At 38.3% G+C, this 15,063-nt stretch overlaps 2 protein-coding genes across 5 annotated transcripts in view; both read right to left on the bottom strand.

Moving 5' to 3' along the window:
- tfeb (transcription factor EB) overlaps window positions 1–8,910 on the bottom strand; it is a 28,242-nt gene extending 19,332 nt beyond the window's left edge. Inside the window, exon 1 of one of the 4 annotated variants that reach the window (XM_067504293.1) lies at window positions 8,666–8,910. The gene's annotated coding sequence lies outside the window, so the exon portion shown is untranslated. Of the gene's footprint in view, window positions 1–701; window positions 880–8,665 lie in introns of those variants that run through there. The other 3 variants (XM_067504295.1, XM_067504294.1, XM_067504296.1) reach the window with 3 other exon arrangements.
- Window positions 8,911–9,631: 721 nt separating this feature from the next.
- On the bottom strand, window positions 9,632–14,485 carry tmem183a (transmembrane protein 183A). The gene is made up of 8 exons (XM_067505608.1): window positions 14,272–14,485; window positions 13,699–13,788; window positions 13,406–13,576; window positions 13,153–13,312; window positions 12,312–12,492; window positions 11,591–11,671; window positions 11,329–11,484; window positions 9,632–10,854 (listed from the first exon to the last, which is right to left on the bottom strand). The coding sequence occupies exons 1-8, from the start codon at window positions 14,333–14,335 to the stop codon at window positions 10,669–10,671; spliced, it is 1,089 nt and encodes a 362-aa protein (XP_067361709.1). The 5' UTR covers window positions 14,336–14,485; the 3' UTR covers window positions 9,632–10,668.
- Window positions 14,486–15,063: the final 578 nt, after the last annotated feature.

Raw genomic sequence — 15,063 nt, 5'->3', positions numbered from 1 at the left:
ATGCCTAAATGTAAAAGAAACAAAAAAAAAATATCCAATCTGAAATTAGTAAGGGTATTGTCTAATCAAACTTTTTCGAAATACATTCCCACACACAAACACACATGTTTATACCTAGATCTTAAGATATACACCAAACTAACCTATTAGTAGTATTAATAACTTATGAGGCTGGACAGCAGCAACAACACAAAAGATATCTCAACACCCTGACCAGAGTTTACTGTTTTTACCTTCTATCATACAAATTACATTTCATATACTAACTTCCATTGCCGGTTCATCTGACTGCCACACAGTCAGTATCATCTCCCTGGCATTTAGCCTACTGTCAATGTAAATATCTAATCATACAATGCAAAACTTTCTAACAATTACTATATCTATATACTATAGTCCATTTCTGGTTTGAAAGGTCAAACTGTAATATGAACATTTACTGTTGACATCAATATAACTAATGTCTGTTCAGCTGTTGTTACTGCATACATTAACTGTGGGTTTCTAAACACACACACACACACAGACACACGCACGCACACACACACACACACACTCTCCTTAGACATGTTCACTTTCATTTCACATTCAACAGCAAATCAGCATGAATGGAGCTGACAGTATTGTATCCAAAACCCAGACAGTGAGAAATGCTGATACTTAGAGTATATTGTAAAAGCTATATGATTTTAAATTCTTACCAGTGATTCTCCCACTATTCCAATGACAACATTGTGTTTTCAAAAGATATCTGCTCTTCCACATGTACACACTCACTGACAGCGACAGATAGTTGTTTGCTGGCTGGGCTAGCCCAACTTGTGCATACATATTCTGGTTCACTGATTGTGAAGCCACTCCTCCCTCCGCCAGCCTAGTTACAGTACGCTGAGTGACAGTCACTATTAGTCACCTTCCTCAGTCTTTCTAACCAGCAGCTGAGCTTCCTATTACTCCTCCTCCCACTCTTCTCTTCCCCTAAATTCGGGTGAATGCTGTAGTCTGGGCTAACAACATAGAGAACCCTGTGTCCAGCAAACTCATCTCCTTTCGATTCTCTCTCTTTTACCCCCTAAAGCAGTACTTCCAATGGTAAACAGTTTTTGCATGCAATATCACCTAAAAATAAATGCACACAAACCTTAGAAGCAATTCCTTATCTTGTCATTATGGTTGTACTTTTCTGGGCAGCAGAGAATCAGCATAAAATGTAAATGGTCTGCACTTCCTGTATTTAGTGATTTTCTACCAGTATCTTGCATGCTGCTTCTCTCTCTCTCACTCTCTCACACACACACACACACACACACCTGGTTTAATGTCTTGCCCAAAGACACATACACAGACAAGGAGCTGAGGAATAACCTGTTAACCCTAGGGATTGGTGGGCAACTTCTCTACCTCCTAAGCCACAGTTACACACTACCCGTATAGTTATAGTATGTTCAGTTAACTCCAACACACGGCCATGCGGTATAATGGATATTCACCTCTATACACAATCTGAACGATACTATAAGACATGATCAATTACAATAAGGTATTTGATTTGTTTTTAATCTGGAAAGTCCCAGGCACTGCATTGTTACTAGATGAATCGATGGGTGTAGTAATTATATTTAAAAAAGAAAAATGATTCACTTTGTAAAATGTACACAGGTGAAAAAAACATAGAGCACTGACTAACAGCACAGTGCTAATAGTTGACACAGATGAATCTAAATAGATGACACAAGTGTAGAATTGTTCAGGTAACTACACAAGAAACTAAGTTATAGCAGCACATTAACATTAGATATTATCCACAGTTTAATTCTAGTTTTGGACCTTTGTTTCACATTATACCCCCTCTCTCTCTTATCGTCATTATCAAACTATCAAATAAAGACAAAGTTAAAAAGTAACATTTACAACAAAGAAAGACGACATCTGCAAAATATGTAAAAGTATAGGTTAAATTAATAAAACTATATAGAACGCCATTATGTTTCATTAACATTATTGAATTAAATGTTAGATAAATCTAGCACTGTCACGCAAATGACAATGAAATGAGGCGTCTACTTTGACTATGACTGGCTGTTCTGTAGGGTATGTCGGGTTACATTAAAAAAAAAAAAAAAGTCATATTTTATGTTTATAAGAAACATAAGTCACATGGTAATTCACTTCTCCATCTACTCTCTAGATGTTCAGTTTATAATTTCTGCCTTGAGAAAACATACCTAATCAACACACACAAGACTAGAAAGTCCCACAGACAATAACCCTAACAGAGCAACATAAGGTAGGATGACGACTACCTTCTCACAAGACCATTAAAGGAGCCTCCAAGTGGTGAGATCATGAATAACAGTAGAATATGTTCACTTCTGAAAATGCTGAACCTAAAAAGGCTTTTATTTAAGAAATCAGCGATCAATGTTTGCTTATTGTCTGTCACACATCTATATGGAGTAACCGCTCTCCATCTTCTACTGTTTTAAACTTAAAAATTGCACCCATAATAAAATAATTCCTCAACTCAGATCTCAACTCAAAGAATGCAGGCACATTGACCTGCTTCAAAATCACTCAACAAATCAATCTGCCATGGCTTGAGGTTGTCATGGATACAGAATGTCCACAAAAACATACAGTAAAGGCTGCGTGCAGAATCTCTGTTAGGCTGCAGCCACATGTTTGACCTGTGGGCATGATTTGAGTTATCCACTGGGAAGTGAAGTATTGCTAGGTCTTGTTTTTCCATCCTCCTATTTGCACCCACATCTACACTTTTGTGCACAACTTTGTAACTGTGAATGCAGAAACACAAATATTGGTATCAAAGTGTCACTCAGCTGGTTGTGCCTATCACAAGAGATGAGAACACAAGCCAGCATGGTTCAGCAGCACGCAGCTGAAAAGCATCCCTTGTTTATATACAAAGCATTCACCAGTGGGCCAGCTCCAGTTCTCATAGTGCCCCGTAATGTATTTACTGGGTTATTTTGGTCCAGGGGCAGGACCTCTCCAGGCCTTCGGCTTATTGGTTGGGAAAGTTATCTTCCTGTCATATTTGCCCAATGGCAAGGTGTATGTGTAGGAGGGAAAATTATTGTCTAAGACAGCCTTGTACTCTTTTGACAATGGCTAAACCTGCATGTCCACCCGCACGTGCAGACACCCACACATGCACACACCCTCTTTTTTTGTCATGCAAGAAAGTTTCCCATCATTTATCTGTTTGGCTAAATGTTGGCAAAGAGGCTGCACATACAAATACGACATATACCCACCATTAGTGTTTTGATCAACTATTTTGACATTTTTGAGAGGAGTCTACGCAGCTTTACTAACCTTAGAGTATATCTTTGTGAAGTAGAACACATAGTGCTGTCAAAGTACCAAACAAGTTAATGCTACAGTATTGCCGCAGGGGATGCATCTGCTATTGAACCAGACCAACATGAATAAATCGCCATAAGCCTCACAGCAATCAGTTGGCAGGTATGTACTATAACAACAAGTGGGTTCAGCAGAGGTTAGAACATGCTGATGGCTTCCATATAAACTTGTGTAAGACTTCTGACGTGTGTATGTTGTTTCCAACAAGAAATAATGTATGCTTATAGAAAAAACATTTCCACATCACTTAATACACATTAGACTGTGTGAGTATTAAAACTTTTTGGTCCAATGATATATCCCCTACTATCTCTGATAACATAAACCACAAAACAAAATGCATGGTAATCAAATACAGACATTTCTGTATTGTTTCACAATAATCTTTTCAAAATAAACAGTAGATGGTTTACAAGCACTAAAAAAACACTAGGATATACAGTAGTTTATTAATTATTTTGGCTGCTGTGTTGCACATGCCAGTCATACTGCACTAAGCTTTTAGAGGTTTGTTCTGAGAGTGCTTTTCTCGTATTTTCCATTTTTCATTATTAATATTGTAGTAGGGATCTATAAGTGTACTTTTTGTGATAGAAAGTAGTGCAATAACCCAACAACCAGCTGCACCACATTTTTTTTGCATGAGGGAGACTCACCATGTACCCAGAGATAGAATGGAAGGTATTTGGAAGATGAGTTGGGAGATAAGTTACATGCACACACACGCACACAAACACGTGTATGCATTTAATTTGATAATGGTTATCACAGACCAGATCCTGATCCTTTAAAAAACGGTTAACTCTCCCTCACTTGCTTTCTCTGTATATCCCCTACTAAAAATATCAAGTTGAAAACTAAGTAGCGGCTTTTGACCTTTTCTGACCTGAGAGAAAAGACAGAAGAGAGTGAGTGAAAAGAAGAGGTAACGTAAGACGGGGAGGACAGAATTAAAGAAAACACGGAAATCTTGAGGACAACCAGAGTTCAAGGAAGGGTCAAGAGGGTGATAGTCAATTACATATGTTTGCCAGATCAGCATCCAATACTTGCCCTCTGACCAAATAGTGGGATAGATTTTGATTAAACAGTGCAGACAAAGGAATGCATTGTCACTATACACAGAAAACACATACAACCTTATAAAGTTCTTGACTTTTCACCACAGATGATTGTGCCAGGCTATGATTAACCCTAACAAAAGGAGAAAATTATAATGTAACAAAACATCAATAACCTTGAGCTGAGTGAAGCACTACTGCTAAAATTATGAAAATTATGACCTCCTGTAAGACAAATTTACTTCTTCCAAAATATCTTGTAATGACAGTGCATGATATAGCTGATTTTGAAAGTGCAAAAGTTAAATGTCTTCCTCTTTTAATTTAATTTGTTTGATATTTTGCCGTGAGTCATAAATGTTACTCTTGTTAAACCAAAAATACTGAAATAAAAACACCTGTAAAGTGTAATACAAAAGAAAAGTTAAAGGTGGCAAATGTTGAATTCTTAAAAATACCAATAACCTAAATTCTTGCTCTATGTTATGAAAGATTATAAAAATTTTAAATATTTATCTACACAAACATTTCTGAGAAAAAGGGAAGTCTACTGTCATAAAGACAAACAAGTGTGTAGATCTCCATATAATTGTGTACAATATATAAAACAGTTTAGAGAATGAGTTTAAGCCTGCTCATAGTAAAGATGTTATGAAAGGGGAGTTATTTGGCTTTGGTCCTCATTTACAGTGATCAAAAGTTATTAGTATGTCAATAAACATACTTGTTTTCAATGCAAAGGCTTGAGATCAAACTCAATCTGGTCAAAAATGTTGAGAGAAAGGGCTTTTCTGTTTTTAATGCCATTAGTCCTTAGCCCTGGTACATGAATACTAGGAATTCTACTGTGCAAAACCTGTTTGAGGAGCCCAGAGGGCATAATATTAAAGGAAGTCAACTGCAAGGTTCATCTGAGAGTTTCTAGTAAGTAGGAAAGAATGTTCAGTTGCAACTTTCAACAACAATGCCGAGCACTAAAACAAAATTCATTCAACATTAGCAGAGAAAACTTCTAACTTAGAATCATAAAATATATTGCTTGTCTTAAGGAGGATTTAGCATGGCCTGTGTGTTACAGATCTCTCAAAGAGCTAAAGCTGCAGAGCTGCAATTGGAAACTACAGACGACCCCTGCAGTTAACAAGAACAAGCAAATTGTCCAAAAAGTATAAACAACAAGGGAGGTGTGTGTGTCCACAGATGCAGCTGAGGTGCCATTGCTTCAGAGGAAAGAGAGATCTTCAGAATTGTCTGTCATGTAAAAGAGGATATGAAAACAGTGGAAGAGAGATAAGATGAGGAAGTGGAGTCATGCATTCAGCACATGCCCTTAAACATCCCACCCACACTCACCTCTGATTGATCATGGGTCATGTTGTCATATAGCGCATGCCAAGCTGTCATTCCTGTGGATTTCTTGAAAACTCCCACCCTCAGTAATAAATGATTTATTTGGTTTGTGTTTTTGATTGTCATTGTGGTGTACTGGCCACCCCAATACACCACAGTTTCTCACAATGCAGTTCCCAGTTTCCTTTATCTAGTCACGACACAGCAAGAAAACTGTCCAGGTCATTGGAGATCTGGCCATATGGCCGATGAATCCATGTTTACACACACCTGATGCTCTTTCACACTAGAGTACATCCACTGAGCTTAACCAGTTTCTGAGGGCCTCAGTCTGTACAGCTGCTTCTGTTTACCTTAAGAAAACTAGCCCCATCCCTAATAGTTACAAGCTGCATGGGTCAAATGAGGCTGAAAATGTGACCTCCCCCATCTTTATACACAGCACACAGGACGAAACACTTTGGTGACACGATGTTTAAGCTCTACGTCTCCTATTTTCAAGCAGAGACTAAAAACACAAGGTAGAGAATAGAAATGCTCCAATACAGCCAGCAATTTGGTAATTAGGAACTTAGTAAAAGTGGTCACCTCTCCAAGCACTAAACCTCTGTGAGGTTTTAGTGCTTGAAACTCAGCTTTGTTTTCTTTTGCTGGTCATCTGAGCCAGTTACAGCTATGCTGTTGAGGAGGGAGTACAATCAGTATCGCAGGCGTCAAGGCTGTTCTACATACTACCCAGTGACATCTGACCTTACTGACAGGGACCTCACAGCTTAGAACCTATACTGACACCGGACACCTCAGACTGTGTGCACTCTGTAACCCCTCTGTTTGCATCTGTCCCATTCTCATCTGGGCTTCTGCACCGTGCACTTGTTTTGGCAATGAAAGAGTGAGTTGGTGCAGTGTGGATAAAGTGAAGATTACTTTGACATTATTACGCAGCAGGCTGCAAATGGTAAAGAGAGAGAGAGAGAGAAAGAGAGAAAGAGAGAGAGAAGACAAACCAAGCAGTGACAGGTGGAGAGAGGGTTGTGTTTTTCTAGGAGATAGACATATCGACATAAGTGGCATTAACTGTTTTTTAACTGTTGTTTACTATGTAATATCAATACACATATCCTGAGACTACTCTAACGCGTCAAAACACATGGAAAATCCTCCGATCTAAAGCTGAATCTGATTCCATAAATGTGTAGGCCCATTTGTGTGTCTGTATCCCAGTAACACTAAACAACAAACTGGCAACATTTGTTGATATTACATATTTCTCTGATTTCTACACTAAGAGCTATATAGGAAAATACACTTTGCCAACAAACCCAAACTAACTCCCTAATAAAATTCATATTACTGGAGGTTATAGAAATCAAAACATAATCTGAAGGAACATATAATCTGTTTTTATTCTATACTACCTACAGTTATAAAAAACATAGCCATGTTTATTTATTGCTGATTCTTTTCAAATTACTGTTTTTTGTGTGTTTTTCCATGTAAAGTTTCCCAAGACCCACCATCCACAGTCTAGATCATAAATAACCATATGTACTGTATTAGTTAATGTTACACACTTACTTACACCTACTGTGATTCCTTTAAATATGAATCATCATAGTGTTGTGTAACGCAACAGTTACCACTGGATTAATGGTAAGGTCTAACAGAACATTTCTTAAAAATGCACCAATAATGAAAGTAGCCGAATTACTGACATAAGCAGAAGTATAGAAGAAAAGTACTATTACACCTTTTGGAAGTTTATTGTGTTCTTTACAGAAGTGCACAGATGACCTCAGAGGCTAGGCAAGGAGGTCAGGGTCAGGAAGCACTTTTTCAGGTGGTTCATAGTATAATGTATGCCCCACAGGCCTTCGAGCAGTCTGCCCTGTCTTGATGGTTATCGCAATCAGCAATAACCATTAATGTCTGTTCACACATATTCTACAATAAAACATGCATCTTATTCTAAAATTACAATTTAAGCCCAAGTATGTGTCCTGTATCATTAGTGGACAGCAGGACTAATAAAATGTACCCTCCACTCAACACCCATGCAAACTAATAATAAACACAAGGTAGATAAATCAAACCCAGCCCTTACACAGAGGGACAAGGGGGAATGAATGGTCATTGGTGCCTTCATTATTTTTGTGCTGGCACCAAGCACACCTTTTAAACAAAATACCTGAATAAGAAGGAGAGCATTGCAGTCTGCACAGTTCATAGTTCACACATGATACATAGCAGCATACCCCTGGGCTGTGGTGTTGTTACTGACACCCGCCTGGCTCTGCTTAAAAGTCAAGAGGGGCAGAGACTAACAGATGACAGTGAGTAAATAAATGGGGAGCGGTGGTGCTTTATGAGCCTAATAGATTTGTGCAATCTTAGACTGTTTTATTCTATACTATGAGGTTTTCCTAATTGCAATGTGGTCTTAAATATCTGAGAAAATACTTGTGAAATGGCATCAGGAGTCTCTTTTGTTTTATATCACGCGGGTTCATGTGTCTAAAACGTTCCTCGTGTATTCTATTCAGATCCAAAATGAATTTATGATCTGGCTCTAGACATGGTGTGAATGTAACGTTTAAGGAAACTTATTTGGCTGCATGCTGGCAGAAATAGTTATTCATCACATTTCTGATGAATTACATTGATTTCGTTGAAATGTACATAAAAAAAGCGTTTGCCCCAATAACCCGAGGACAAACTACAAATGAGCTACTAATTATTTTTAACGTAATTTATTGCCGTGCTTTGCACGTACGGTGAAAAATACGTGCATCACAATCAGGCGCTGACTTTCCACGAGTGTTGGAAACTCCGACACATTTCAGCGGCCGTGCTGAAGTCCCACTTACCCGCTCTGAAGGTCAGACAGAACGAAGCGAAGAGTCGGCTCCAGGAAAAGTGCGCGTCCACTACTCTGACACGCTCTGATAACAGTCTGTCAACTCTGCCGAGCACCAACAGAGGAAAACGTCGTGTTTAGGGGAAAAAAACAAACTCTCCGGTGTTTCAAGTTTCTCTGTAGCTCCACAGACTCAGCAGCGTTCACGGCCGCTGGTACTTCGGAGGTTAATGTTTTCGTTTTTCCCATCGAGATGTTGACACAACTCAGAGCGTCTGCGGTCACCTGTGCCACCGCCAATGGCAAAGCGAAGTGGGATTGTGGGAAATGTAGTTTTCTCACATCCTCGATAAACGGGTATTTTGAGGCAATGACGTGTTCTCAGTTGACGGCAAAGGCGTATTTCTAGAGGTCCCCTAACTTCTGCCTTAATTCTTCAAGGAACTCTTTGCATTTTTATTATAAAACTTTAAGTCTACACTTGATTAGTTCAACCCCAGATGCACGGGCCTGTAAATCCGTTACGTTAATCCTCTAAATTTCTATTTTTAATCTTAATCCGTTTTAGAAATTGTATTTCTACAGCAGTTTGTAATTTACGTATCTAGACTGCACAAGTCATCCTCCCCTTTGGTTGGAACACGGTTTATCAATCTTTACCTCACATGCCACTGTACTGAGATTCCACAGAAAGCACGTTTGTCTTGCTGTGACCATACTATTGATTACTTTATTTATGTCAATTTTGTTTTGATTGGGCAAAAGGCCTATAGCATGTTTGAAAGTACATTAACTGCATTAAAATCATTCATAAACAATGCAAAGGATGGCCTTGTGAGACTGTTGCAGTCAAGACAACTAAACTACAGTTATGCGCATGACTGGGGAGTTGAAAATAGCTAGTATCCAGCACGACCTACAGAGGGAAGCAAAGATAACTAATACATTACACAACATTTAATGAAAGAAGACCAGAGGCACTTTCAGTTTTTAATATAGTGCAGGAACTTGTGTAAGTGATCTGAAAAAACTACACCACCCATTAAACAACTTCTGCTAACTGAAACACCCAGCTGCTATGCAATACTGCCATCAGCTATCTTTTGGCCACTGGATGTGTACATTTTAGGTAGTCTAATCATTTAATCATCCCCCAACTGATGGATGGATAAAACTTAAGTAACTCTAGCGCTCTCCCAATCATACTTAAGCATCTCCATTGGTATAATTCTAGTCACATTCAATACACAAATGACAGGCATATGTTGAGCCATTCAAAAGTTGAAATTCCACAGGTGGCAATAAGGCTGACATATTGAGCAATGAGACAATACAGATGTTCTTATCCATTCTTATTAGTTTTAAGTGTTCTTAACACTTAAAACTGCTCAAAACAGATGTCGTCTGAGGTAAATCAGTTCTTTGGCCCCTTCAGCATGGAGCAGTGTCTTTATATATTGTAAACACTAAGTGGGGTTGTCTCGTATTTTATAGGGTAAAAGACTAACAAAAAAAAAAAAAAAATCTAAATAATTTCAGATGGACTTTTCAGTAACATTCTTTCCAAACCATACCAGACTGAAGGGTTGAACGAAAATAGGAAAGCAAATGTCACTGTTTGGAAATTGGCAGATTTGCATAACCAGAACAAGCCCAGTCTGCCTAAGAACAGCAGTGGACAGTTCTGCACTACAATAATTGTTAAATGTGAAAAAATAAAATAAATAAATAAAAATAACTTTTCAAGTAGTCTCTGAAGACCAGGATGATAAATGAGAACGCAATACATTTCAAACTGGAAGGTGAGTTTGCAGCCCATCTATTATTAGTCAGTGATAACTTTCAGTTCTGTCCTGATTTTTGAAATGTGAATATGCAAACTTTGTCAATAAACATAATTCCAAGTTTGACACATCATCCATTATCATTTTTCTGTTGGGTAAGAAGGACAAAATAACAGCAGAGTTCCTGGTGTGATGTTCTTGTATAGTAGAAATTGAGAGGACAGGGCTCTTATGTGGAGGGTACATAGGGGTACTGTGGATGCCACCAGTCCATGAGTCTCACACTGTGTACAGGATCCAACACCACCTGGGTCCCACCCTGATCCCCCCTTTTCTTCCCCCGCTGAAGCGGTGAGTCCTGGAATATCAAACGAACACGGTGGTGGCGCATGTCTGTGCTGACGTTGATTGTGAACTATTACAAAGACAAAGTCAAAAGAGTGCAGATTTTGAGAGAAATTTAGGAGGTTTTACCTTGTACTTACAATAAGTCTCTTATTAGTCTTTGGCCAACGAAGACATTTTAGACACTGCTTCATAGCATTATATAAGCTTAACTTGTCTACTGATAAACGTAAAAAAGACACTTAATAACCTAAACTAAAGGTTAAAGTTAAAACTTGCACCTGTGCTTTTGATAGTCAACCCCTCACAGAACTCTGGCTTTTTTCTAAACAATACCAAGCCCTTCAAAATCCTGACACAGATTCTTTAAAATCAAAACAACCATTACCATGCCAAAGCTTCACTTCTGAATTGACTGAATGTTAGACAAAAATTTTAAAGAACAGCATTTGTGAACAGGTAACATTTAAGGCAGAAAGTCCCAATCTTATATTTCACCTATGAAGTAGCAGCCAGCAAGCACTACAAACCAAAAGGCACTTACCAGCGTCAGTGTCATTCCCATGACCACAGGGATAAAGATGAAGTTGAGAGTGGTGACCTGAAGTATATAGCAGTCAGAATCAGGATTTGTGTGGACATCTTCATACTGTCTGGGCATGCACAAGCACTTGGCACAACCATTTTTTCTGTGTCCCTGCTGTGATGGAGGAAACCAGAGAAATACATAAAATGAACACCTGAAAACATCAGCTATTACTAACTCTACAAGGAAATGCAAATAATTTTGGAGGTTCGTTTTTTACCTGTTTTATAAACTTGAAATTGAACTCCCACAATGCCTCTGGTCGAGTCCCTGACAGCCTTTTGACCCAGAAAAGTAGACACTGCAATAGGAGAAGTTAAAAAAATAAAAACTGTAATTTCTACAGTGAAAGGCAAAGAAACATGCATAAACCATTTAGTTTTGTTCTTCTGAGGAAGAGAACAATGCACAAATGAGAAATTAGGAAATTCTTTTGTCCGTTTTCAATGCAACCAATCATTACAACATTTGCAATCACAAAGCAAGTTCAACTCGCTCATGCTCACTTTCATGCTTGCTGTAAAAAGTTCTCCCATAACCCTGTGTGCACTGCAATTATGTCACAATTATGTTGCACGGGGCGTGCTCGGCCTTTTTTTATTTTTCAACTCTGCATATTGCCAGTGCAGGACTCCTTATTAGTGTTTGGCTCCTTCGAGAAAGAATTGTAACGTTCACTTTCTTCTACAGTGGGCTCTTCTGAGCAGCTACAGTATAGACTCATTTACAGCACAAACTACATTGTTGGAGCGCAACTACACCAACAAGAGCATAGCTCATGTGAGTATAAGCACATTGATTGTTGTCAATAGTGCTTACCCTCCTGCAGGGGAGCTCAGGCAAGATTCCTGACCAATCAGTATAGGGAATGGAAATAACATTAAAATGAACCAATCACTCTATATCCCTATATTTACATGGCGACACAGCTGTGAATTTACCTTAGAGTTTAGCAAACTTGTAGGTGTAGATTCTGGCATGGCAGGACTTTTTGAAACACGTAAGCTGAATGGCTCATACAAATGGAAAAGGGAGCGGATCACACGGGCCCGTAAACAGTGCATCATGTTGATAGAGTCAGGCTGGAGACGAAATGGCAAATCAACATCAATCCTGTAGTGTCTGTTACAGACAGACGGGAAAAGGGAAGAAAAGGGAAAAAATTATTTATGTAAACTGTCAGTGTGTTCCATATGATATTTTATGAATTCAAGAAATCTGATGAATACCAAAATATAAATAAAATAAATCATTCATTCATCACGCCTTTAAACTAAACAGGTTGTGTATTCAGTGTTTCTATATAACATTTCATTAGCATTTTCAATTAGTTTGTTAGAATTTAAAGTGTAGTTTTACTGTGATCCATTTATTAACAGTGATGACTAAAGAAAGCAGGCTATAGTAAGGAAAACTGATGTTATAGTGCAAGGTTTTTAGTGGGTTGTTAAGTTAAGAAGGATTTGGGACAGCTGGAGCACACTGACCCCCCCAAAAAAAGTAATTAAATTAAAAAGTAATTTTGAGCCCTGCACAGCTTTATTCCAAATAGCACTTATTTGAGATTTAGGACTTCCACTTGCTCGGGCTCCTATGTGACTAAGCAAAATCCAGTCAAAATTGCTTTCGTCTCACTTTTGAAAATAAGCTCTCAGTGGTAGTGACCCCTTAAAAGTTTTTTTGGTTAGGTTCACAAGATTCATTCTTGCACAAAAATTATTAGCAGAATGTTACCTTATTTTCTTCAATAATTCAATCAATTAATCGATCAAATCATCTCACCTTCTATAGAGCCTGGTCCAAAAAGCGGCAGTGCAAATGACTGTCCAGGCATTTCTACAGATTAGAGCAAATCTGCAGACATCTTCAGGCCAAATATAGGAGGAGAGTAGTAACCAAATGTCCACTGGATACTCCACCCCATCTCTACTCTCACTGCTTTCTGTGAAGACAGCATGCACACGTCTTAGAAAATAGGAATGGAATAGGAATAATACATTCATGAATATACTGAAGAAGATATTACAAATAATACCCTTTCTCCTCTTGTTTTTCTTTTTGGAAACGACTTTAATTTCATTTTCTCCATCTTCTTCTGGCCCTAGGTCATCACTGCTGTCCAAAGTGTCTGTGTTGACACTCACTGCAGACGAGAGAACCTCCTCTACAGCACCCTGAGATGCCTCCAGGCCACAGAGTTGTTTTACTAAACACACAATGGTAAATTAAGCCCTTGCATCCCATCCTGTGGAGAAGACCATGTGCTACTGGTACCTGTGCTATTATCAACGTATATGCAATGCCAGGCTGAAAGGGTCAAAGGTTTACCTTCTTTTTCAACTGCATTTGCTACAGCCTTTTTTACCCTTCCAGACTTCACTACAGCTGGGTCGGCATCAGCATAATCAGCAACGGTCACTGGAAACAAATACATCACACCTTCTACTCATAATACTATTCAGAATAACGTTACATTATAACGGCATTGTAAGCTAGGTAAGTTACTTAGCATAACCCGTAAATGTTAACTTTTCGAATGTGTTGATAAAAAAAAATAAAGCAAAACCGTTTATGTAAATATTAATTTTCCCCTTTATTTGTCCTTTTTTGGACTAACAGCTTGTATTATCTTTTTTCCTTTTGCTTCACATAATTTAAATACATTTAAATTCTAATTCAAAACATTAACTGTAGCTCACCCTTGTAGATACCAAATAAAAAAAACAGACATTAAAGGTGACCTTCTGAATACTTACTTCAAAATGTTATATGGTAGCATTATAACACTTGACTAAAAAAACATTCGACGTTCCGAAGTGCCGACTGTAAAGCGCTAACACTGGGCGGGCTAACGTTAGCTTAGCCTCTTGATTAACATTAGTCAACGGAATCGCAGCCTACCTGATTCTGAACAAACGTCCCCCGCCCTAAATTTCAGCCGTTTTCGGTTCCCTTTCTTGGGCATGTCGACACCAGTGATTTATGCACACCTAACGGGGCTGTGAGTCCTGCCATGTCTCTATGGCAAGCTGAGGTAGAGAGAAAAAAAGAAAAACGATAGAGAAACTGAAAAATGCTCCGCCAGGATCTTCAGCCATCATGGAATGACGTGATGTAAGGCAAATGACGCGAGAGTATCGTTAAAGCCTTTTTTTTCTGTTGGTTTACTGCCACCTGCTGGTAAGTGCGAACATTTCAACGAGCTCTCTTGACCAAAGATTTCAAAGACTAAATCTGACCGATGGTTTTAACAGCCAGTCAAGCTGTTTGTAAACCAGGAGTTCAGTAAGACATCAGTCTATCCTCTTAAATATTTTATTGGGATTTAGATTTTTATACGATTTCTTTTTACATTTGTTGTAACCAAATATCAGTGGCATTAATTGGCACAACAAGGGTTCAATGTTGCTAATCAATGAAGACATCAAATTAATTGTTAGCAAATAAAAACTGCTATTGTTTTATACAATTCTCTTCTTTACAACAGTTGATATTAACTTTGTGATTCTTATTCATACATACATACAGTACATGGCGTACAGTAGTGCACACATTGACAAATTGAGTCTAAACATCTTTGTTAAATAAAATTCAATTTCTATTGTGAAGTAAATGTATTACTACTACTGTATCAAGAATGAAGACAGGAACAGTGATTTCTCTTTGTTGCAGCCTAGTAGTTAAAACAGATAT

Source organism: Channa argus, chromosome 5, assembly GCF_033026475.1.
Source record: "Channa argus isolate prfri chromosome 5, Channa argus male v1.0, whole genome shotgun sequence".
NCBI classification, from domain to species: Eukaryota; Metazoa; Chordata; class Actinopteri; order Anabantiformes; family Channidae; genus Channa; species Channa argus.
The sequence above is the reverse complement of the archived record's forward strand: the minus strand, read 5'-3'. Positions and strand labels throughout refer to the sequence as shown.

Bases quoted from the DNA above. Each gene is read 5' to 3' on its own strand.
- tmem183a (XM_067505608.1), bottom strand. From the start codon at position 14,335: ATGCCCAAGAAAGGGAACCGAAAACGGCTGAAATTTAGGGCGGGGGAC. The intron at 13,789-14,271 runs GTAGGCTGCGAT...ATTTGTTTCCAG, and splicing joins GGACGTTTGTTCAGAATCAG to TGACCGTTGCTGATTATGCT. The intron at 11,672-12,311 runs GTAAATTCACAG...CTCCTATTGCAG, and splicing joins CAAGTTTGCTAAACTCTAAG to TGTCTACTTTTCTGGGTCAA.